The sequence below is a fragment of the Phascolarctos cinereus genome, unplaced genomic scaffold, assembly GCF_003287225.1.
Source record: "Phascolarctos cinereus isolate Bilbo 61053 unplaced genomic scaffold, phaCin_HiC Scaffold_9;HRSCAF=440, whole genome shotgun sequence".
In the NCBI taxonomy this organism is placed as follows: domain Eukaryota; kingdom Metazoa; phylum Chordata; class Mammalia; order Diprotodontia; family Phascolarctidae; genus Phascolarctos; species Phascolarctos cinereus.
In genome coordinates, this window is record NW_027556402.1 from 208,161,809 (window position 1) to 208,187,275 (window position 25,467).

The following is a 25,467-nucleotide window of genomic DNA, read 5'->3' on the forward strand; positions in this document are numbered from 1 at the left end:
GGAGGCCTAGGTTCTAGTTGACCACAGGGTGCGGGATACCCTAGAATAGGCGAGGGTGCATCTCCGGCAAACCTCAGGCGAGGCCTTTGGGAAGAGCAGCGTCTCTCCCTTTGGTTTTCGTCTGTCCCGTCCGCTCCTATCCCATGTGTCCTATCTCGTCCAGGCCAGTACGCTCTGTGTTAATCTCAGCCCCAGTGCCTCACTTCTTCCAGAATCTGGGAGGGCGCCCTAGGACAGCCCAGCTCATTACTATAATTTAGGTACTACCTGCCTTTCCCCGCCCGCCCTGGGGCGGGGGCCGGTGCTAATCCTCTTTCCACTGTGGGCAGGGTCTATTTAATTCAATTCCATTCTAGCAATCTGGTTAGCAACAACTTGGCCAGCGCCCTGTCCCACTCGGGTATGTAAACAGTCACTGTAGCCTTATTTCTGCGCCCTGAGCAGTTTTTCTGCAGGGTACCTTTGCACTCAGACACTGCTTAATCCGGCTAATTTCTTCAGACCTTTCCAAATCTGGCCCCATGGGCACTGTTCCTACCTATACTTCTGCTTCCTACCAGGCTCCCAATTCCTCCCCCTCCTCCCCCTCCCCCCAAAAAACCTTGAAGGCCAAGTTTTCTCCCCATCCTCTGCTGTGTCCTGTGCTGTCTGCTGCCTGGCCCATATAGCTGAGGAAGACTTTCTAGGTTTAGATGAAGGTGAGGGTTGGACTTGAGCTAGGACCTGGATACCACTCCTGCAGGAGTGGGGAACTTGCTGCCTTGAGGCCATCTGTGGCCCTCTAGGTCCTCAAGTGTGTCCCTTTGAATCCAAACCTCACAGAACAAATCCCCTTAATAAAAGGATTTGTTCTGTAAAGCTTGGACTCAAATCAAAAGGCTGCACCCAAGGACCTAGAAGGCCACATGTGGCCTGGATGCTATAGGTTCCCCACCCCTGTAGCCCACCCTGCAAAAGGAAAGAAGGTTCAACTGAAGAGAGTATTTGGTGAGTGAGGATTCAAGCTTTGAGGGAAGCCAATTTCCCTCCTTTCTTCTCCCTCCCTTGTATTCCTCCATCCATTTCTTCAAAATCTGACCTCAGGAAAGGATTTCTGGTCTGTAACTAAGGGAATGTGACTCAAAGTCCCCAAGTGTTTGTTTTCAAATTTCACTAAAAAGGCTTCACACATCCCCCTCTTCCTCCCACCAAATTCCAGGTTACTGTGAAACTTTGAAGAACCAGGAAAGAAGTCCTTTTTTGGCCTACAGAATTCAAGAATTAATAATGAATTCATAAGAATTCAAGAATGACATAAGACAAAGCCTGTCTCCTCACATTATGCCCTGCCAACACAACTAATTCACACTGAAGTGTAAATATATGATAAATCTAACCTGTTGCCTCTCCCTGGGGTATTTTTACATTGGAATCAATGAAGAATTCACCCAAAGAAATATATCTCTAATACTCAAAGGTCTGCCCTGGATACATGGAATATAGAGGAAGTAAGGTGAGAACACATTAGTTACACTAGAAAATCCACTCCCAGAGGCAAGCTTGCACCCACTTCTCTGAAAAGTAGCAAACAGACCAAGTCCTGGTCCCAAGCTAGCCTTCTAGGCAGATCCACCCTCCTTTGGCACCTCTCTACTCCTATCCACCCCCTCCTGTCCAACTTACTTTTCATACCCTTTCCCTCGCCGATGTAAGGGTCACTCATATGAGTAAGTTGCCTGCGTCGTGACTTTCCCACAATTTTTCTTCCCTTCTCTCAGTCTGAGGTGTAATGGAGTGGGGATGGTTTGGAGTGAGATGGGTTGAGGGGGATGGAATGGGTAGGGGGGGATAAGGGGAGATGGGCTCTGGTGCTTCCTTCCTGAACTGTCAGGGTTTCTTCGGTGAGGACAGCCAGGTGAATGAAACAAGGACTGCCCTGGAGAGTCGTACTTCGATCTCCGAGCCACAAGCTGGCCCCCAAGTGATTGCTGAACACGCTCTGTAAACTCTGAGCTCCATAAGGAGCTGGGAGCTCCTGGAGACCGCTGGCTAACTCGCCATTTCAGACCCCTATTGTCTGAGTGATTTGGGGAGGAGAGAAGGGTATCTTAAGGAGTTAGATTCACTTCTGGGGATGTGGGTCCCAAGTGGCCACAGTCTTTTCAATCCTTTCAGTTCAGCGCCCCTTCCCTCAAACCCTCCAAGACCTCCAGCCGCGCCCTCTAGCCCTGTCCCCGCCCCTAACCACTACGGGCACCGCCCCGCGCCTACCTGCGCACTCCACTCCCAGCGGCTCAGTATCCCGCCCCCCGCCGGCTTCCCAGCTCTGAGATCTACTCTGCAGCCGCTCTTTCCATCCGTCCCATCTCTGCCCCTCCCAGGGGTTTGTCCCTGTCGCGCGGTTCGGTGCGACACGGCCCGGCCTGACAATGGACAGGAAGGTGGCCCGGGAATTCCGACACAAGGTCAGAGCCACTAGCGGGCAGGCGGGTGGCGCTAGCGCGGGGCCGCAGGAGCTACGGCTCGAGGATACTAGGGAGGAGAGGGAAGGACAGGACAGGCTCGGGTAGCTGGAGCTGATCCTCACCAGAGCTCCGGTCCACGTCCGCTTTCCACAAGGCCGACCTCAGACATTGTGCCCTTAACACCGCCAGAGGATGATCGAGGAACCACCCTCCCCAGCTTGGGCCACTCGAATGGCTTGTCTGGCCAGGAGCCTCTAGGTGAAACTCTTAGATAGGGAGAGAGGAAGAAAGCAAGCCCAGCTGCCCTCACTACGCACCACCATCCCCAGCCCCCTTCTTCTGGAGCAGCCTCTTCATCCACTATACTTCCTGTCCCCTTCTCCTCTCTTTCCCACCCCCGAGAGACACTTGTATTAACTTGAGACCTGGCTGGGGATTTCCCACCTTGGGACACCCACCCTGCCTCCTCCCTTCCAAATGGGAGCTAAAACGTGGCCCGCTCTTCCTTCTTCCTCCCCGCGCCCCCTCCCCCACGACAAGAGGGATTCCTAAATCGTCCCCAGGTAAATCTTCAAATGGGCTGAGACTCCTAGGAAGAACCCTCACCCCTCGCCCCCCCCCACACACACACCCTGGCTCCCAGCCTGGTCCCCAGCCTGACCAATCAAGCAGGAAAGAAATGAGTTGTGGATTACCTGAAGTTTAGCTTTTGCCCTTTCACCTCAGGGAGGACTTTCTATCCATACTCCTTCTCAGAATTGTATAAAGAGGCCCTGATCTCAAAAAGAAAAAAAAAAGGGGCTCCTGAGGACCCGGGCACTCAGTTAAGGCTTAGGGGTTGGGATACAGAACAGCTCAAAGGCAGATGCTGCCATTTTAAGAGAGAAGGATTGAAAGGCTCCATCAGGGTGCTTGCTCTGGGTGCATCTGACTTTGAAGTTCCTCAGTGTGATTGATGTCTGCCTGTGAGCCCTTGGTGTTTGGTTAGCGTGTGGTCAAACATCAGACTGATCTGAAAAGTGGTGGGGTTAAGTGGAGTACCACGTCTGGGTAAGCATCCTCATCCTAACAGGGTAGAATTATAACAGTTCATTCACCTGTAGAATGTCAGAGCTAGAAAAGACCATAGAGATTATCAGTCAATAAACAGACAAGCACTTTTAAAGTGCCTGCCGCATATATGTCAAGAACAGGTTGGGCCCATATGCAAAAAGTGAAACTGAAACCATGTGTTCTCTTCAGGAGCTGTGGTACTAAATAGATACAAAATATGTGTGAAAAAAAAAACCCAGGGATTTGGGGGGCAGCCAGGAAGATCAAGAAAGATCTCATGTATGCAGGAGGTAATAGTTGAGCTGAGCCTTGAAGGAATCTAGAGATTCTGAGGCACAGAAATGAGGAATTCCACTCCAGACATGGGATGGAGCCCATGGAAAGACAAGGCTCTGGAGTCTGAGAATAAGAGTTTAAGTGATGTTTCAATTGCTGACTAGCTGGGTGACCTTGGACAATTTACTTAACCTAGCCTCAGTTTCCTCATTTTGCAAATGAATGGGGTTATATTTAAATGGCCTCTTGAAAGCTGCATTGTGATGTATGAGGAAAACAAGAAGGCCAGTTTGGCTGGACCATAGAATGCATAAAAGAAGGTACTCTGGAAAGTCTCAGAGTCAGATTGTGAAGGACTTTATTCTGTTGGAAGCCACTGGAGTTTCTTGGGCAGAGAAGTAACATGGTCAGACTTGTGTTTATGGACAATCACTTTGGCATCTGTGTGGAGATGATTTGGGGACGAGGAGACTGGAGGCAGGGAGACCAATTAGGAGGCTATTTTAATAGTCCAATGGAGATCATCTTGTCCAACCCCCAAAAGATGTAGAGCCAAGAAAACCCTCCAGCCTCTGTTTTCTGACTTCCAGCTCAGCATTTTTTCCCTTCCTCCATATAACTGGCACTCACTTTATTTTAGGGCCTGTGATGGGGATGTGTAGTGTTACGTAGTGGAAGGATAAACTCCTCCTAAGAAAATGCAGGGTTCCCATTGCAGATTCCATAGTGAGAGAAGGGAAAATTCAATAGGTGAGAATTAGGCTGAGAATCCTGGTTGATGGTGAGCCCAGGACTGCTCAGTGTGTAAGAGGACATAAGGGAAGAAATTTCAGCCAATGAGTATTTGGTGAGTGTGGATTTCAAGCAACCCATTTTGAAGAAGCCCAACCCCCTCCTCCCCCACCCCAAGGATCTCTTGTGTCTGGCCTGCAGACTCCAGTTTCACTTGTGCCACTGGACTGTGAAAGGCAAAGTCCGAGAGGCTGTGTGTGCTTGGTAACAGCTTTGTCTGTGGGCTCCTCCTCTTTAAGGAAAGGGTGTGTGTGTGTGTGTGTGTGTTCCACTCTGCTTTGGGGTCTTCCTTTAAGGAAGGAGGTTCTGAGGTATGCTGTGAATGTTTTCTGCTCTTCTTTGGGGTCCTTCTTTAAAGAAGGAGGTTCTGAGGTGTGTGTGTGTTTCCCCCAGCTCTACTCTGGGGCCTACTAAGCCTACAAACACCACCTTCCAATGGCCTGGAACTTCTAGTTCAGTACCATTGTACTTCCATGACTGTTTCTTCATCATACTCATCTTTATGGCTTTATGTTCCCGAGAAGTGTGTGGGCTGATGAGATGGCAGGGTGGGGACTGGTCTGGACTTTGTACCAAACAGCTGAGAAAGTGGTAGGCCCTAGAGAAGGAAGCTTTCCCTAACCTCCCCACCGCCATCCATTCACTTACTGGCTGTGCAAAACACACACACACACACACACACACACACACACACACACACACACACACACACACCCATATGTCTGAGGTTTAGGAATGAGTTTGGAGGGAGAGAATCCCTGGAAACAGCATAAGGGGAAATTTTTTTTGCTGAAACTGAACAATCTACCAGTGATTTCCCCAAAGTTATTAGTCATTTGAAGTTTAACTGGGGAAGGGGGGGTGCTAAACTGTAACATAAATCTCTAGTTTTTTAAAGTGACCTGTGGCCTTGTTGCCATCTTGGATGTACTGTTTATAAGTAGAGATGGTGCTGGATTTGAAGTCAAAGAACATAGGTGCAAAACCCAACTTAGGACCCTGAGTGACCTTGGGCAATCAATAGACCTCTCTGGGCCACAGTTCCAATCTGTAAAACAAAGGGGTTCAACTCTAGTCCAAGGCCACCGAGGTCCCTCCCACCTCCAAATACAGGCTCCTATCATCTTTCTGGGCGTCTTGCTGGACTTCAGCACCTTTATCAGACCATAAATTTTAGACCCATTTAGAAGCCATTCAGTCTAACTCTCTCATTTTACAGATGAAGAAGTTGAGTCCTAGAAAAGGCAGATGATTTGCCCAGGGTTACACAAGTAGTATGTAGAAAACCTAGGTTTGAGGGTCAGCTAGGTGGTGCAGTGGATAGAGTACCGGCCTTGAAGTCAGGAGGACCTGAGTTCAAATCCTGCCTCAGACCAAACTTACTAGCTGTGTGACCCTGGGCAAGTCACTTAACCCCAATTGCCTTTAAAAAAAAGCTAGGTTTGGAAACCAGGCCCTCTGATTCCAAGTTCAGGACTCTTTCCCCATACCAGGATAAAGTGACTCCATTATCATTCCTAGTGGCTCTGTGTGAATTGTATTGTAGCAAGCTTGAAGGTATTTCTTTGATGAAATTCTAGAATAGGGAGGGATATGTCAAAGAACTATAATCCATGCAGTCCCGACTTCTGGAACCCAGCACTTTGTAGATGAGAGACAGAATATTAACTGTCAATTTACTTATTGGAGGCAATAAGGATTCATTGTAGACTTACAGGCTAAAACCTCGGACCTTTCAGAGTGGCGTCCGTACTGAAGAGTGGGCATCTTCCTGCCATTTTCCTGGCAACTTCCGTATGCCATTCTCATGCTTCCTGTGTGGCTCCCTTAGCCTGTCTCTCCTTGCCTTTGCTATCAGATACAGGCAACCAGCCAGGCTCAGCAAAAACCTGCCCCTTCCCTAGAAAGCTCTGGGTTCTCTGGGTTCTCTGGGTCTGAAAGTGGTTATGACCTTGATGATCTGCCTGCACTGACTACAAGTGACAGAGAAATGGCCAGAACTAGATGCTCCAAGTCATCATTGCCAGAATGTCACTGATGGCCTTACCTCCTGTTGACCTTCCATCCTTCTCCCGCTATTTAAGAGGGAGTAGGACATAGCTCTTAGGCTCACAGAGTTATATTGAGAAGGGGTCTTAGAGATCATTGAGTCCAACCCCCTCATTTTATAGATTCAGAAACTGAGATTCAAAGAGTTTATGTGAAGTATCCAAAGGATTTGAAGCCAAATCTTCCTGACTCCAAATCTGTCTCTCCATTCACCATATCCTATTGTCCTATTTGTTTCTTTCTGGTTGCCCCTCCACCCTCCACCGATTTCCTTGACTCTTAGGTGTTTTCAGCACTTAGCAGTACCTGGGCACGTAGTAGGCACTTAATAAATGTTTATTGATTGACTGTTTTGCTTTGGGTCCCGAGCCTCTCTTTGGATGAGTTAAAATGGGTAGAAATAAAAGCCTGTTGTTTTATGTGCGACTTGCTCATCTGATTCTCTTTGAAACTCTTTCTAAGATATATAACTGCTTGTAAGGACTGGTCTATCTGTTTATTGGTTACCTATTACATGCCTAGCATTTTTCTGGTGTTGCTGACTGCATTGTCAGTCTCTGTCCACGAGGATTTTACAACCGAGCTGTCATAATAATAACTCAGATTTATATAGCGGAACTCTTTCCTAGGGACAAATTTTATTATGATTCGCATTTTATAGATGAGGAAACTGAGGCTCAAAGCATTTGTCCAGGATCAGACAGCTAGTAAAGAATTAGAACCAGAACTACGACCCACATTTTCTATGACGATAAATCCTTCTGGGGCTGTAGGATCATACTCTGGCACCAACAATGACCTCATAGGCCATTTTGCCCAATCTTCTCATGAGGAAACTGAGGCCCAGTAACTTTCAGGGCCACAAAAGTAGTGTCAGACGTGGGATCTGAACCCAGCACTTCCTGACTCCAGAACCAGTGCTCTTTCTACTGTAGCTATGATCTTATCAGCACAGTTACTTTATCACGAGGGCAACTTGCCACCTTTGTATGCCCTTTCTTTCTTTGTGGATGACCTTTTTCCAGGTCTTCTGGTAAATCCACCATAAGGCATCTACCTGATATGCTGGAGAACTTTCTTTTATTTGTTTAATAGTGTGGGTATGCCACTGTAGTAGTAGTAGTAGTAGTAGTAGTAGTAGTAGTAGTAGTAGTAGTAGTAGTGGTAGTGGTAGTGGTAGTGGTGGTGGTGTGGTGGTGGTGGTGGTGGTGGTGGTGGTGGTGGTAGTGGTAGTGGTAGTGATTGGTAGTATTTATATAGAACTTTAAAGTTTGCAAAGCACTTTACAAATATTATCTTATTTTATCTTCACAACAACCTTGGAAGGCAGGTGCTATTATGATCCCCATTTTACAGATGAAGAAACCAAGACACTTGTCCATGGTCGCACAGATAGTAAGTGTTTGAGTCCACATTTGAACTCAGGTCTTCCCGACTCCTCAAACACCTTACTAGCTATGTGACCCTGGGCAAGTCACTTAATTCTGCCTCAGTTTCCTCATCTGTAAAATGAGGCAATGGCAAATCACACTAGTATCTTTGCCAAGAAAGCCCCAAAGAGGATCACGAAGAGTCAGATAGGACCGAAAAATGACTGAACAATAACAGCTTCTAGGTCCAGCACTTTATCCACTGCACCACTCGGCCTGTCCATTTGTTATCCCTTACTCATATTACATGAATGGCCCACCAGCTTTCCTAGTCAGATAGAACCTTGAAGCTGCTCCCAACATCTCCTGTCATGCACAAGCCCTCACTGGTAGGTAATATATTGCTGCCAAAGGCATTTGAGGTTGGAGGACCTGAATTTAGTTTTGACTGTTATGTATTCACTAGCTGTGTCCTTTCATTCTGTCTGAATGAGGTATAAAATGAGAATGCTGGTATACAGAAACTGCTTTCCTCAAAGAAGAAAGCCCATCAGAAACATTAAAATGCTAATAAATGAAAGTTATCATGAGCGCTCCTCATAAAGCTTTTATAGAGATGAGGAAGTAGACGTAATGGTTCTGAAGTTGTCAGGAATCTGGTGTGTGTGTGGGTGTGGGTGTGTGTGTGTGTGTGTGTGTGTGTGTGTGTGTGTGTGTGTGATTGCAGACAGATAACTGTCTGTGATCTTTTTCACCCTTTTGAGATCTTTCCCTCTGGGAGATCTGCAGTACTGATCTCTGAGTACCTTTAAAGTGGCCATTTCCAGACTAGATTTCTTCTGTGTGCGGGGGTTTGGTCAGATTTGGCTGTTCTTTCCTATTTCATCTTCTGAGTTTGCCCTTAGAATTCTTCAGACTTCTCACAGGATCATAGGTCTTGAATTCAAATATAAAACCATATATATCCCTATTCAATAGCATCTTATTGGATATAATCAGTCAAGAAGCATTTATTAAGGGTTTGCTACAAGCTAGGTAATATGCTAAGCTCTGGGGATATAAAAAAAGGCAAAAGACAGTCCCTTCCCCTGAGGAGCTGATAATCTAATTAGAGAGACAATAGGCAAACAACTTGTACAAACAAACTATAGACAGGAGTGACTTTTTGTGACCCTTTGGACCAACTGTCCATAGAGTTTTCTTGTCAAAGTTACTGAAGTGGTTTGGTATTTCTTTCTCCAGTTTATGCAGGTAGAAGTTAAATGACTTGCCCAGGGTCACATAGTTAATAAGCATCTGAGGTCGGATTGGAACCTGGTCTTTCTGACTCTAGGCCCAGTACTCTATTTACTGCACCACCTAGCTGCCCCTAGATACAGGATAAATAGGAAATAATCAGAAGAGGGAAGGCACTGGAATTCAGAAGGATTGGAAAAGGCTTCCTTTAGAAATGGGATTTTAGTTAGGACTTGAAGGAAGCCAGGACGACGGGAGTTGGAGATGAGGAGGGAAAGAATTTTCAGGCACTGGGGACAGCAAATTAAAATGCCCAGTGCCTAGAGATGGAAGGTCTTATTCAAGGAACAGCAAGGAGGCCAGGGTCACTACATCACAGAGCATGTGTGTACTGGGGTGGGAGAGGATGTAAAGTGTAATCTAAGAGTTAGGAGAGACCTCAGAGGCCTCTGGACCAACTCGTATCTGAAGAGGTATCTCCCCTCCCCCCAATAATGCCTTGTAAAAGTAGTAGTCCAGCCTCTGTTTGAAGAGCTCCAGTGGGAGAGAATCTACTACCTCCCTTAACAGCTCCTTCAGCTTTGGAATAGGTCTAATGGTGAGGAAGTTTTTACTTACATCAAGCCTAAATCTGCATCCCTTCTGGAGCTAAACAGAACCAGCTGAATCACTTTCCTGCATGGTGGTACTTCATATCCTTAAATGGAGCTGTTCTGTCAGCCCTAAGCCTCCTCTTCTCCCAGCTGACCATCTCATGTTCTTTCAGCCAGTCTTTGCATGGTATCATCTCTAAATCCTTGTCATTCTTTGTCTTCCTTTGTGTGCTTTCCAGTGTATGAGTGCTCTTCCTGAAATGTGTTGCCCAGAGCCAAACATAATACTCTAGATGTCATATGACAAGGAGAAAATACAGTGAGCCTATTACCTCCTTAGTCCTAGGACTCCTTAGTCCTAGATACCAAACCTATCAATACAGGCTAATATGGCACTAGCTTTCTGGACTGTCTTTCATAGTGCTGACTCACATTGAGTCTGAAGTCCAACAGAGCCCCAGATCTTTTCAAGATACACTCTTACATAGCCACACTTTGCCTATCTTATAGGCAAGAGAGAGAGAGAGAGAGAGAGAGAGAGAGAGAGAGAGAGAGAGAGAGAGAGAGAGATGAGGAGAGGGAGAGGGAGAGACAGCACATGATTAAGGGCACAAATTCCTGGAAGAGATAAGATCCAGGGCACCAGTAGAGGGAATGGACTTGGTAAGAGAGAATGGTGGTGATAGTGGGGTTTTGAAATGTGAAGTAGAGTAGTAGAGAGAGTTTATGGTGGATGGTCTCTGTTTTCTCAGATAGGAGGAGGCAAAGCCCTTTGCTAAGTGGGGGGGGGGGAGTGTAAGGGGTTGGAGAAGAGAAAATTGAGAATAACTGCTATGGAGTGCCAAAGTGTCAAGCAGAGTATCATCAAAAGATTACTGTACAACAGGGAGGGCCCAGTTGAGATTACTTAGTATGACTCTTTAGCGGTCCCAATTAGCACAGTTTTTTGGCCTCTCCAATAGTAACTAATAGCATGTTAGTAAGAATGGAGAAGGAGGAGGATGGGGGCAAGCCAAGGTTGCCAGTTATGCCTTACTAAACCACAACAGAACAAGGGGACAAAGGACTGAAGGGCAGAGGACAGTGTATAGTTGAACTGGTCAACCCAGCAGTCAAAATTATGAGGGGAAGAAGATAAGTCCAGAGTGGAGATAATGGACCGGGTGAGCAGAGAGGGCAAGGGACTGGAGGTCATGCTATAAGGGTGAAGATACTCTTAGCATAAATGAGGCAGAGGGAGAGATAGAGAATGGATTTCAAAGTTCTGCATCATGGAGGTAGTAAAGATGTAGGTGATGGTGAGATCAAGGAGATATCCATTCATGTGTATGTGGAGTGAAGCTATAGGTCATGGGGGTGGAAGAAACTAAGAACCCAGGAGATCAGAGTGTTTGAGGCAACATAATAGAGATTTGAACTCCCTGAGTACTATGATGACTGAGTATGAAGTCAGTTTGGGAGGCAAGTCTTAGCTTCCATGGCTGTCTGTTTCCTAGCACAAAGAATCTGGAGGTGTGCCCAGGCATGTGGGTCAGTAACTGGTGATGGTTTCAGGAAGTTTCGACTCACCGAACATCAGTCCTGTAGCCTCATCCCAGGACAATAGGGGGTGAGGCACACCCAAAAGACAGTCCCCACATGAAACAACCACTTGTCACCTGATTGCTTGATTCTGTCCCATTCAGGTCCCTAGTGCCTATGGTTCCCTGAGGTTTGGGACCTAAGGTGGGTCTGAGTCCTCTTCTGTCCCTGGTGCTGTCTTAGGAAGATTAAGTGCCCACTATGTACCACGTACTCTGGTCCTCATAGCTGCATGGCATGATAGAAAGGGTGCTAAAAGTCTGGAAACTTAGAAAGGCAACCTGTCTTGGACAGGTTAGAAGCTATATGACCCAACATAACTAATGTGGAAATAAGTTTAATGTAATTGTATATGTATAACCTATATCAGATTGCTTGCCATCATGGGGAGAGGGGAGGGAAGGGAGGGAGGGAGAAAAAAAATCTTATAAAAGTGATTGTTGAAAGTTATCTTTACATGTAATTGGAAAAAATGAAATATTAAGTAGGGGAAAAAGAGTATGGTATCCAAGATATATAAACAATTCATAAATATATATGAGATGAATAGCCATTCCCCAATAGATAAATGGTCAACAGAAATGAACAAACAGTTCTCAAAAGTTGAATTGCAAAGTATGTACAACCACATGAAATAATGTTCTAAATCACTAGTAATAAGAGATGAAAATCAAAATAACTCTGAGGTTTCACTTCATATGCTGCAAATTGGCAAAAATCACCAAAAAGTAGTAATGGCCAGTGTTGAAGGGCTTAGAGGCACACTAACATATTGTTGGCAGAGCTGTGAAATGGTACTACCATTTTGGAAAGCAATTTGGAATTGTGCAAATAAAGTGAGTAAAATGGGAGAAGAAAAAGAAGAAGAAGAAGGTGATGATAATGATGAAGAAGATGATGATGATGATGTGTGACCATGAGCAAATGGGTTTGGCCCTCAGAGCCAAAGTTTTCTCATTTGATAACACTTATACTAACCTATTCTCATAGGGAAGAAAATGCTTGGCAAACCTTACAATGCTCTCTCAAATTTACTAGTTATTACGCAGGCTACCTTCTTCCCCTAGTTAATTTGGGTACTTTATGTCCCCTTGCCCTTTCTAAATAGTCATTTCCCATCCACCTCAGCCATCTATCTTGAGCACCTCTAGTAACTACAGCCCAAAGCTTGAACTAACAGAAGACAGACCATAGTCCTTCCTCTTCCCACAATAGTTCAGGGTCAGAAGAGTGTCAGCCAAGATAGTCCTGGGCAGTGCTGACCCTGCCAGAGAAGTGGGGGAGGGGAGCTAACCAATAGTAAATAGTCTCTTCCCCAAGTGTTTATAGAATATGAGTCCTTCAGGGGCTATAGACAGAAGAACAGCAGTAATAAAATGTGATCTAGGGGTCCAAGAAAAAGAGAATCAATGTAATAATAGCAAAATCAGGCTTTTCTACAGCTCTTTAAAGTTTGCAAAATTAGCACACCTGAGCCTCACAACAGCTCTGGGAGGTAGAAATAGCAGGAATTATTTTCCCTGTTCTACTGATGAGGAAAACAAAGACCAGAAAGCATAGTACCTGCCTCACAGGTGTTCACAATATAGTGAAGGAGATATTATATGAGAGAAAATTATGAACCCAAGTCAATGCATGATTAATGCTACATTAAGAGTACCCGTAAGAAGTGCTGTGGGAAGAGATCAGAACGGGGTTGAGTAGGGAAGCTTTCATGACATGGGACTCAATCTGGCATTCAAGGCCCTCTATAGCTTAGTTCTGTTCTACCTTTCCAGAATTCCCTCACACAGCTCCATTCCATGGACCTCCACACACCAGCCAGACTAGTCCACTCAATGAGTTCATTATCTCTATTTGTTGTTATTGTTCAGTTGTTTCAGGAGGGGTAGGATTTCAGAAGATGGAGATGGGTCAGGAAAGGCATTCTAGGAGGAGGAAGGGTATGAGCAAAGATATGAAGGCAGGAATATAAAGGGCATGTAAAGGGTCTAGTTCAGGTATAGTTTGGATAACAGTGAAAAACAGGCCTGGAAAGGTAGGTTGGGGAAAGGTTACATGGGGCAGGGAATGAATTAATTGAGGCGCCATCAGGCCAGCCACTCAGCCTAGTGAAGACAGGTTTTTGAATATGGAAGAAAGGGAACAGCTAACTCAATGACCATAGAACCACCTGCAAGCTATGCCATACTGGTATTACACCTCTGCTCTAAAAACCTTCAGTGGCTCCCTACTGTCTGCCACATAAAATTCATATTTCTAGGCCTGGCATTCAAGGCCCTCTATAGCCTGGTTCTGTTCTACCTTTCCACAATTCCCTCACATAGCTCTAGTCCATGGACCCCCATAATCAGCCAAACTAGACCACTCATTATTCCTGATACATTCCCTCACTTTCTTATTTCTGTATCATTTGTTGTTATTGTTCAGTCATTTCGATTGGGACCCCATTTGGGGTTTTCTTGGCGAAGATACTGGAGTAGTTGACCCTCTCCTTCTCCAGCTCATTTTTATAGATGAGGAAACTGAGGAAAACAGGGTTAAGTGACTTGACCAGGGTTACACAGCTAGCAAATGTCTGTAATAATAGCTAGCATTTACATGGCACCTTAAGGTTTGCAGAGGAGAAAATTGAGGACCAAGCTAAATTAATTGCCTGGGGTATTTGAAGTAGGATTCAGTCACTGTTCAGACACCTGTTCCAAGACTTTGCACCTGGCTGTCTGTCTCTAATTTTCTCTAAAGTGCTATTTAAATGCAGCCTTCTCCATGAAGCCTTTCCTGATCCCCATCCTCAGCTGGTAGTGCATTCCCTTCCAGATATGCCTGGCATGTTGACTGACATGTGGTAAATAGTAAATATTTGTTGATTGATTCATTGATTTTGCTGTGTTATCTATAGTTTGTTGACCAGTGGATAGCTTGTATCCCAAGATCCTTCACACTATAGTGAAGTGGTTTCATGTACTCTAAATGATTAATTTGACCAAGTCTAGAGTTTCCTCTTTGCCCAAAATCATGAGATGTGTTGATTGAGAAGTCTGGGGGAGAGGGACAGTGGAGAGTAATCAAGTAATCAACAAGTATTTATTAAGTGCTGCTTCCCTTTCTAAATGCTCACATACCATCCTTCCAATAGTGTAGTATACAAATTTGCTAGGCCTGGATATCCAGTTCACTGGTCCCTAGTCTGAAGAATCAACTCCTTCCCTTTTTAGAAATATGACACATCTGCCCACTTCCTGCAGCATCTTCCCTGTTCTGCATGATTCTTCAAACATCAGCAGCAGTAGCTCTACAATCTAAGAATCCTTTGACCTCTAACAGTCTGTGAAAAATGGCTATGTCAAGCTTATTAACATTCAAGTTACATCATTTCTACTTTGCTGACGAGTCATCTCCTAGGTCAGATTTGGGAACTGATTCATAATGACCTCTTTCCCAGGGCGGCTGCTGGCACTTATGAATTCAGTGTCGCTCCTAGATAGTACAGGGTAATGCCCCTGTAACTGCATATCAGATCTGTCTCTTCAGCCCCAAGGCCTTCTGAAGTGTGAGGTTTGGGGAAATTATCAAAGATCATATTGGACATCTCCCTACCTTTGGCACAACTGCCTCATGGAGAGGAAGGTATCTTATTGATAAAGCTTTCTGGGGGCTGAAAGCCAATAGCTTCCCTCAGCTGCTCATTTCATTCATATGTACATATATATGCATATATACATATACATATATATACATATATATACACACATAATATATATAAATCTCATATAACACATATCATATATGTCTCAAACTTATTAACATTCAGGGTCCTTATAAAGAAAAACAGCTATTCCTTATGGGAGGAGAGAACATGGACACAAGGTAAATATATTAAATATTATGTATTAATAGTATAATGTTTTAATATATCAATATTATATGATATTTAATATATTAGCATTATATATTTAATATTACATATTGGTTTAATATTATATATATTTATATTCCTTATGATATTCCTTACATCCATGTTCTCTTCTCCCATGAGGATACCTGTCTTTATAAGGACCTTGAATATTAATAAGTTCAAGACATATATGGCATATATTATATGAGATTGCATGTTATATGTATGTGTGTACATATAGACATATGTATACATATTTACATGCACGTGTGCATGCATATTTTTATAAAATAAGCATCTAAAGGAAGCTATTGGCTTTCAGCCCCTGGAAAGCTTTACCAATAAGAGACCTTCATCTCCATGACGCAATTGTACCAGAGGTAAGGAGATGTCCAATATGATCTTTAATAATTCCCCGGCAAGTTATTCTGGGCAGTTACAGGGGTGGGGCTGTCATGGTGTGCATCACCACATCTGTGTATATGGGGGAGGGTCACTGTCATGTCAGAGTGTGTGTGACATCTTTGCATTGCTACATCTGTGTGAAGGACTTGGCATTTCCACATCTTGGGGAAGGTGGGAGACAGAAGGTTGTCATTAAACACCTACAGGAAAGAGAGGAAGGGGACGTCCCCACATCTGTTTATGGAAGCTGACATCATTACTCTTATAAATGTGTCCTGTATTTATGTATCTGCAGACATGATATTTCAGCAGTAGACTGTAAGCCCCTTGGGGGCAGGAATTGTTCTTTCTCTTTATATTCCCAGCAACTAGCACAGTGCCTGCCACATAATAAGTATGTAATAAAATACCTGTTGGTTGAATAATTACCTGCAGGTTGGGAAGGGTAATAACACCATTTCTCTTTGGTGAGGAAGGTACATCTGAGAAGAGGCTGGTCAGGAGGACATGAGTTCAAATCCAGTCTCAGACACATGACACTTACTAGCTATGTGACCCTGGGCAAATCACTTAACCCAGACTGCCTCACCAAAAAAAAAAGCACAAAAAAAAAGAGACTGGCATTTATCTGGGGGGAGGGGAGCAGGGATGTTGGCACGCCACATCTGCATGATCTTTGGGATAGAGACCTGTGAATAATCTGGTGGATTACTCAGAAGGAGGGGAGGTTGACCTCTGGGCTCTGTACTTCAGGGGCTTGGAAAGGCCCCTCTGGCCCCAAGGTTCACTCTGGATGAGAACAGTCAACTGGGATGTGGTTCTATTCTAGGTAGATTTCCTTATTGAAAATGATGCCGAGAAGGATTACCTGTATGATGTTCTCCGTATGTACCATGAGTGAGTATGAAAGTGACTTCAGGCTCCTCCCTATCCGCTCCGTTCTCTCTCCCCTTCCCCAGTCCCTCTCTTCTCCCTCTCTCCACCTCCCTGTCTTCCCTACTGGGCTATTTGTTGCCTGAGCTGAGCCCTCATTGTTTCAAAGGCTGTAGTCCCTGACAATCAGTCTCCATGGGCCTCAGTGCTGAGGGGAGTGGGCCAGATTGGCCCATCGCCTGACCCAGTTTCCATCTGGGCTCTATAACTGTTTCCACCTGCTGGGGCAGCCCCAGGAGAATCAAGGGTTAGTAATCATTCAGACTAGCCCTTCATGGAAGTATTACCAAGGATGGAGATGGGAAGGACTGATCAGGAAAACTAGGGGCACAAAGGTGTCAGAAGGACAGGGGTTGTCTTGGGGAGCAGGAATGTGGCTCAGGGCCTCACACTGGCTGCTTTTCTTTGGTTGGACACCTGGCTGTCCCTATAAATTCCTCCCCTCTCTTCCTACCTCTGCCTTGAAAAATACACACTATATTATGCTAGGCTCACAGAGACAAATTGCTTACATCTCCTCGGGGACTTCGTATTGTGCCATTTCCCTTTCCATCTCTCCTTTGTATTACATTAATCTGTCTTGTCAGTGCCCTCATCCTCAAGAAAAAGGACACTTTTGGTACCCTGTTTTTTCACTTTGTCCCTATCCCTGAAAACAACAATATAATCGACATTACTAAAACACTGCCCCCCGGCCACTGCCCCGTAATGTGCTTTGTCTCCCCTGTTAGAATGTTAGCTTCTAGTATTTATATCCCCAGTGCTTGGCACAGTGCCTGGAAAAATACTCAACATCAAATAAATGCTCTTCTATTGCATTTTCTATAAGGGCCATGGACGTGTCTGTGCTGGTGGGCGACCTGAAGTTGGTGATCAATGAACCCAATCGCCTGCCCCTATTTGATGCTGTCCGGCCCCTGATCCCACTGAAGCACCAGGTGGAATATGATCAGCTGACCCCCAGGCGTTCCAGGTAGGAACAGATTCGAGGAAGTGATGGGGAAGGTAGGCAAGGCGGGGTGATGTTAGAGCCCAGTGTTGGGCAGGGACTTAGTCACTGAAGTCAAGGGGCCTTCTCGATGCACAGATAGGAGAAACAGTTCATTAGCTGGATAAGGAAGGGGCGGCTGTGTTCAGGACCTCCGTTTCTGGAGTGACAGACACCTTTGTCTTCTCCAACAGAAAGCTGAAAGAGGTGCGCTTAGACCGCACGCATCCTGAAGGTCTGGGCATTAGTGTGCGTGGAGGCCTGGAATTTGGCTGCGGCCTTTTCATATCCCACCTCATCAAAGGAGGACAAGCAGACAACGTCGGGCTCCAGGTGAGTGAGGGGAGACCTTGGAAATCGGCGAGTCCTAGAACTTCCTAGCTATCTATCTGCTCAAGGCTATTAAGATCCAGTAGGTTCTGAATTCAAATGTAGCCTCTGACCGAGTCATTGGGTACAGCTTTTCCCCATTGTGAAGAAGGAAGCTCAGAGTCAGTCCATCCTCTAGCAGGGTCATTACACTAAGACAGTTCAGCTGGCTAGTCCAGACTCCTAGAAATCAGGCAATGGCCTTCTTCCTGCGGGTCATACAACACTCCGTCTTCTGCTTTTCTGTCTTTGCCTTGGTTGTTTTCATGTCCAAAATGAATGTCTCCTTCACCTCTGTGTCTCCGAATCCCGAGTGTCGGTCAAGACTCAGCTCCACCACCACTTCCATTAAGCCTTTCCTGATTTCCATGAGCCCTGCCCCACTGCACCCCCAGCTGCCAGTAGTTTCTTTCCCAAAACCACTTCTTTTGACCTCGTTCTAAATCCACAGCTGTCCTAGTTATTATTTCTCCAGGAAGGTGAATCTATGGCTCAAGTCCAATCCTGGCCAAATTTTGTCTCACTCCCAAAGGTGCCATTTGATCAGACAACTTGGAGGTAAGGGGTAGGAAGGGGCTATCCAGTCAAAACTACCCCTATTCTTGTCCCCAACCCCCCCCCAGCATAGTGATCAGATCACTTTTATCCAAACACTCCCACCGCTCCCTATATATGTTCTCTTCTCTTATTAAAATGTAAGCTCACATCTTTGTAGCTCTGGGGAAGTCATTTAATTTCCCCCAAGCTCAGTTTCTTCATTATTAAAATAGGATATTAATAGCATCTCCCTGACAGGGCTGTTGTGGGAATCCAATGAGATACTGTTTGCCAAGTGCTTCGTAAGCCTCAAAGGGCTCCATAAATGCCAGCTATTTTTATTATCATTATATATTTTGTATGTGCCTATTTATGTATCCTTTTGTCTCCCATGACAGAGATAGGCTTCTCAAAGGCTGGGTCTGTTTTCTTTTTTGCCTTTGTCTTATATTCCCAGGCATGCTGTAGGTGCTTAATAAATGCTGATTGAGTGAAAAATACCACCACCACCCCCAGCCCAAGTGACCCCTGCTGCTACCTGACTGCCCCAGTGCTACAAGGCTGTGGGGTGGCTGAGGGCTGGAGGCAGTGACCGCAGGGTCTGCTTTGGGGCTGGCCAGCCCTTCCTGGCTGCCACAAGTGAAGCCCTCCCAGGCATGTATAGAGCTCTGAGCTCAGCCCCTCACAGAGCTGTACCTTGTGCCTGAAAACAAAGGAGACCCTCAGACTTCTTCCCCAGGCTCCCAGGAGAGTTTTGGAGCAATGTCTGAGGCCCCCTGGCTGCTGAAGAGGGGCTTCATGTGACTCAGGAGCCAGATGGCACAAGATACCGTGTGGCCCGGAGTGTGAGCTGGGAGCTGACAGACGGCGCTTTGTTCTAAATCGCTGTCTCATCGTAAAGCCAGCAGCTTCTGAAATTTCACCCCCTGCATTACTTCTCTACATCCCAGCACATTTTCTAGACCAGAAATGTGGTCTGAGAAAGGACATAATAACTTGCTATCATAACATCACCCAGGGCCCCCTTGATTTCCACACTAAGCTGTCTTCCCAGGGTAATTACTAATCAGATATTTGAGGCATTGGGAGGGACATGGGGCCGAAACTCTGAGTTTCTGCTGTCCTTGATGTCTCTCCGCTTATTAACTGGCAAGCTTGAGGCCTTTCATGGACTAGTATGTTCCGTCTCTCTTTGTCCCACTCTCTCAGATATTCATATCTGCAAAGGGCTTTTCCCAGGGTGTATGAGAATGAGTACAAGAGAAAATTAATCTAGAAACCTGAGCTGGCATGGGTGGGAGGAATAGCGTGAGAGTTGCTCGGGCCTGGGATTGTGGAGTAAGTTTCCTTTGGGAAAGGAGAGAGGAGAACTCAATGAGAGTTTGGAAGATGTGAGTTTCAGCCGGCTGGGTATTCATGTTTCTGGGTCAATCACAGGGGAGTCAGTGAACTCAACACTTGGCTAGAGGGCTGTGGCGGAGGCTCCTCAGAAGCCAGACAAGCAATAAGTTCACCTCCCTGCTGTGACATTGAGTGCAGTCCAATTCTTCCTGGGAGGTTGCATTTAGACAAGCTTGCAGGGCCCAGTTCTCCATGGGCTCATCAAAAAATGTTTCTCCATGGCGATTTTCAGGGATATCACCATTTATTAACCTAGGACTCATAGGATCATAGACCTAGAGCCAGTCTTAGCCATCCTAATGCCTTCATTTTACAGATGAAAGAACTGAAGTCTGGGAAGATTAAGTGATTTTACCCAAGGTCACATAGAAGTAGGCTTCCATTGTGGGATTTGAACGCAGGTCTTCTGGCTCCAGAGTCAGCCTTCATTCTACTCGACCCACATCACTCTCTATATCATTCATTCAAGTATCCCTGGCAAAAACAAGTCTAATTTGTTGAGTGACCTAGGACTGGTCATTTAATTTCTTTATGGCTCCCCAAATTGGTGGAATAATTGGAGAGAATATAGGCATGTCAGGTTTGGCCTGTATTCCCTCACCCGGGCCCCATTGATCGCCCAAAAAGAAATCTGGGCACATTCAAGGCCTCTGCCTGCATTAGGTGAACCAGGAACACTCGGGTTCTTTAAAGAGTCTGTCCTCAGTGGTCAGAGAAGCTGGAAATCACAGCCCAAGGCTGCTAGAAGGGTCCTGCAAACAAGAAGAAGGAGATAGAAAGTAGGTGATGGAGCTGGATTTTAGGGATAACATGGAAGGACATTTCTGACAGGTGGCCCAGGCTTGAACACTTCCAGTGCTGGGGAGCTCACTGCTTCCTGAGGCAGCCCATTCTGGTTCCAGATAGTTGATTGTTAGGAAGTTTCCCCTTAATTGGTGCCAACATTAAGCTCCTGTAATTTCCCTCTGTAACTGAGAGTGCTACTCTCTGGTCTTAAGTGGAACAAGCCAAGTCTCTCTTCTATGTGACTTCCCTTTAGGCACTTGAAGACAATGGTCATTTCTCCTCCAAATCTTTCCTTCTTCAGGTTAAACATCCCCAGTTTAAACATCAGATGTTCATGTGGCCTAGTTTCCAGTCCTTTTCATTAATCTGGAGTCAGCAACCCTTCTGTGCCTTCTAACTGTGATTCTGTTAAGACAGCATCGCCTTCAGCCCCTGCCCTAAAGCTGTGGGGGTACCTTTAGGTGGCTTCATGGAAAGAATTCCAATCCCTTCTCACATCTAGTTTATTTTTTTGTTTTTGTTTTTGTTTTATGTTTTATTTTTAAATTTATTTCAAACATACATGCAAAATAAGAGAAGAAAAAAAACCACTGCCATTACACAGCAGAACATGAGAGGATTCAATAGAGCAATACATTTCCATTTCAAGAAAACCTACATAATAAATACTACACATTACTTTCAAAGCTGTCCATCTTTTCTTTGCTTCCTTCTATGTTTTCTTTTGTCCTCTGCTGTGTACTTTTTATTTCATTTTTACCCTTCCTCCCCCACCAAAAAAGGCTACAATTGAGCGTGCATAAATATATATGTGTGTGTGTATATGTGTGTATATACATACATACACACACATACATGCGTACATAGACATAGACATACATAACATGCACATATATAAACATATACACTCAACCATATAGATGTAAGACGGCATTCTGCTTATTTCCACCTGTCATCTGTTTCTCTGAGGGTGGAGAGCCTCTTCCTTCATAAGTCTAAGTCTTTCCATATTTTTCTAAATCTACCAGCTCATCGTTTCCTACACCACAACAATATTCTGACCCAATCCCGTTCTATCTGGGAGATTGTCTAGAGAGTTTTTTCCCCAATTTTCTGCATTCCCTCTATTCTTTGCTACATGGGTTTTAGGAAATATTTGAATTTAAAATAACTAAAATGATCCATTTCACAAGGAGTGGTTTCATTTTTGTCTTTGTATTGCCATTACTCAGCACCAAGGCCTGGCATATAGTTGGTAGTTAATTGTTGAATTGAGAAATGCAAGTGATATAAAAAGATATCAACAAAAACATTGATTTCAAATTTTTTTTTAATAAAAAAATACTTGTTGATGTTTGAGGGGTCATATGTAGAAGTTTCCTATCCCATGTTACCAAGAAGATACCAAGATGTAACCATGCTTGGACATCCAATACAACCGTTGGTACAATTATTGGTTGTAACCAGTAGAATGTAAGCTTCTTGAGAACAAGGAATGTTTTATTCTTGCCTTTGTTTCCCCAGGGTCTAGCATAATGCCTAGAATATGGAAGACACTTAATAAATTGAACTGTTTTTAAGAATAAGGTTAGCTCATCTGTCTGGAGTGGTTTGGGGATCGCCTTCCAAAATACAGTGAACTGGGACCAGGTGATGATGTTTCAAGGTCCCTTCCAGTTCCTTTGTCAATTTGATGACAAAAGGTGACTGAATTATCAGCCTTCCCTAGGGCACAAAGGCACTATTCAGTGTAATTTGGTTCATTTGGCACGGTGCATCCACTGCTACAAGATCAGGCTGCAGTATGGCATAGATGAGCCCCTTCCTCAGAATGACCCTATGAAGCCTTCTGTGGCACATCTCCTGGCCTCCCTGACCAATCCTTTTCCCCTCATGCCACTTTTTAAAGTAGTTCCCCAAATCCAGTCTTCCCCTTGTCTCCTGCCAAGCTTGGTGACGAGATCGTCCGGATCAATGGATACTCTATATCTTCCTGTACCCATGAGGAAATCATCAACCTCATCCGAACCAAGAAGACCGTGTCCATCAAAGTGAGGCGTGAGTACAGTCAGTGCTGGAATTGGGGATGGAGGCAGCATCTTAGTGAGTGGTCTGGGAGGGAGATTGGGAGGATGATTGTCTTCCTGACTCATATCTTTTCCCCTACAGACATTGGCATGATCCCTGTGAAAAAGTGAGTGGCAGACCAGTCTTCCTTTGTTCTGTCTCCTGCTCTCCTATCTCTGATCTTCCTCACGCCTCCAGCCCTTACTCTCAGCTGATCAGGGGCATTCATTGGACCGCTAGTTTGTGCATTTAATGGGTGCCTTTAGCTTTTTGACACAGTCCTATAAAAAATGCTGGGGTATTTTTCTATTTTAATCAATTTGATAGCTATGTAACCAACTCCACCACCATCCCACTCCATCCAAGATAGCCCTTGGACTGTGAGATCTCCAGATGTGGAGCAAGGCTTACCCAGGGGTGGGTACATGCCATCAGAAGCTGTCTAATCACCCTACGTGTTCTTCCCCTCAGCTCTCCTGATGAGTCTCTCAAGTGGCAGTTTGTGGACCAGTTTGTGGCAGAGACAGGGGTAAGAAGTATGATGCCTCATCTTAGGAGACGGAATAAAGCAGGGGTCTCCTAACGTAGGTCATGCTTAACCAGAGAGTGATTTAGCCTGAGCTGGGCTCCTTTATCCAGGTGGAGTAGAGACTACATCTGTTAGACATGAGTCCCAGGGACCAAGAGCTAGGTGAGGGGAAGATGTATTCCCTGTGAACACCAGCTTGGATAAGGTGTTCCCACTATGGATGACCAGAATGAGATATATACAACTTGGCCTTTAAGCAAATTAATGTCTCTACAGAGATGACGAGGCTTGGAGTAGGCATTATAGCTCAGCCATTGGCTCAGGACAGAGTGGATGGATGGATGGATGGATGGATGGATAGATGGATAAGAAAGCATTAATTATTTTCTGTGGCTCAGAGAAGAGGTATAGGGACCCCTCCTTGCTTCCTGAGTTGACTTTGCCTTTCCCCTATGAGGCCACATGCATGCTCAGGCCCAGTACCACATATCTAATTCCTTTCTGAATAATCATCTATTGTTGCAGGGTGGGAGAGGTGGTCTGCCCTCTCTTGGGAGCCGAGAACACAGAGAGAAGAAAGTCTTCATCAGTCTGATTGGTTCTCGAGGCCTGGGGTGCAGGTGGGTAGTGGCCACATGGATTATATTTTTAGGTAAGGATTCCATTTTATCACTCTGCCCCCCACACAACTCTCCTCTCTCATTAGCTCTTACTGTTTTGTCTAAACACCAAAATGAGCAATTCAAATCTATACAGAGCTTTCTATTAATAATAATGGCACATTTATGTAACTGTTCAGGCTTATTAGGACTTTCCTAGCACTGATCCTGTGAGGTGGGTAGTGCAAGTATTATTTCATAACATGGGAATAAACTGAGGCCCAGAAAAGTGAAATATTTGGCAAAGGTCACACAGCTTTCTAAAATTCAAGTCCAAAATATGAAGGTAGCTGTTCCAGCTCCCAGCCCTATGCCACATTCTAGTAACTGCTTTCCAAGTAAAAAAGGGTGGCAGTGTATACCCCTAGCCTCCCCTTTCTCTCTCTGTGTCTCTCTCTGTCTCTGTCTCTCTCTCTCTGTCACACACACATACACACGCGCACACACACACACACACACACACACACACACACTGCCTGCTCTGTACAGAACACTATACTGAGTACTATGGCAGGGATACAGAAACATGAACAATCCATGTGTTACACACACGTGGAGTGGGCAGGCTAACAATCAGATAATTATTCAGAAGGTAATTGTCATTCCTGGGACCATTAAGAGATGAACCTGTTAGGTAACTGAGAGGTTTTGGGAGGAGAGAGAGGGGGACTGTCTGTAGCAGATAGAGGGATCAAGCCCTCTGCCTGCCCTTCTGATCTGTTTGTGCCAGCATTTCAAGTGGCCCCACCCAGAAGCCAGGCATCTTTATCAGCAACGTGAAGCCGGGTTCCCTGTCAGCAGAGGTTGGACTAGAGGTGAGTGAGTGTCCCCCACCCCCATCATCCCAACCCTGTTTTCAGAGCTGAAGTCCAACATCTGTATGAATGACCCCCGTAAAACTGAGAATAGGACAGAATCGTTCTTCTCCAAACCCCTTTCTATAAATAGCCTTTTCCCAGCTTGGTAGTGCCCAATCCTCCTTTCCTTCCCCCAATCCCTTAAGCTGTATTAACAATCCATTTTTTGCCCTTTGCTCAGTCATAGCCTGACTGTGAACGTCTCAGTCACCCTGAAGTATTTGAATTGGACAGGGACCAAATGCTGCCACCTACGGAATGTCTTGGATGTCTTGTTGAATGTCTTGAAATTACTTTGATGAGAGAGTATTGAGAATCTTGGCATGGACACCACCACCACCTGGTGGCAGCATGCCTCAATTACAGGTTTGCTTGTTTTGAGTGATGCCAGGTATCTTAGAAGTTGAAATCTGGCACCTAAACATAGGAAAGAACTATAGGAAATGCCACAAGGGGACAGAATTTTAAGCCAAATAACTGAATCTCTAATTGAGGAATTTCAGGTATGAATGGAAGAGGTATTTTGGAGGCCAGCTCCAGTTGGCCCTGGAACCAAGGAAGAACTGAAAGCCCTAAGCCCTCAAGAGAGCTTCTTCCTAACACTTGAAACACAAGGAGGAGAATTAGCCTTTATATTGTCACCA

At 45.1% G+C, this 25,467-nt stretch overlaps 1 protein-coding gene across 4 annotated transcripts in view; it reads left to right on the forward strand.

The window, feature by feature from the left end:
* Positions 1 to 2,256: 2,256 nt before the first annotated feature.
* Positions 2,257 to 25,467, forward strand: part of USH1C (USH1 protein network component harmonin) — a 65,208-nt gene continuing 41,997 nt past the window's right edge. For all 4 annotated transcript variants that reach the window (XM_078148938.1, XM_078148940.1, XM_078148939.1 and 1 more), the window contains exons 1-9: positions 2,257 to 2,444; positions 16,527 to 16,594; positions 17,460 to 17,603; positions 17,813 to 17,951; positions 22,661 to 22,769; positions 22,881 to 22,905; positions 23,250 to 23,307; positions 23,833 to 23,927; positions 24,697 to 24,781. In XM_078148938.1, the coding sequence (XP_078005064.1) occupies positions 2,409 to 2,444; positions 16,527 to 16,594; positions 17,460 to 17,603; positions 17,813 to 17,951; positions 22,661 to 22,769; positions 22,881 to 22,905; positions 23,250 to 23,307; positions 23,833 to 23,927; positions 24,697 to 24,781 (759 nt within the window). In that variant the 5' untranslated portion in view covers positions 2,257 to 2,408. The remainder of the gene's footprint in view (positions 2,445 to 16,526; positions 16,595 to 17,459; positions 17,604 to 17,812; positions 17,952 to 22,660; positions 22,770 to 22,880; positions 22,906 to 23,249; positions 23,308 to 23,832; positions 23,928 to 24,696; positions 24,782 to 25,467) is intronic.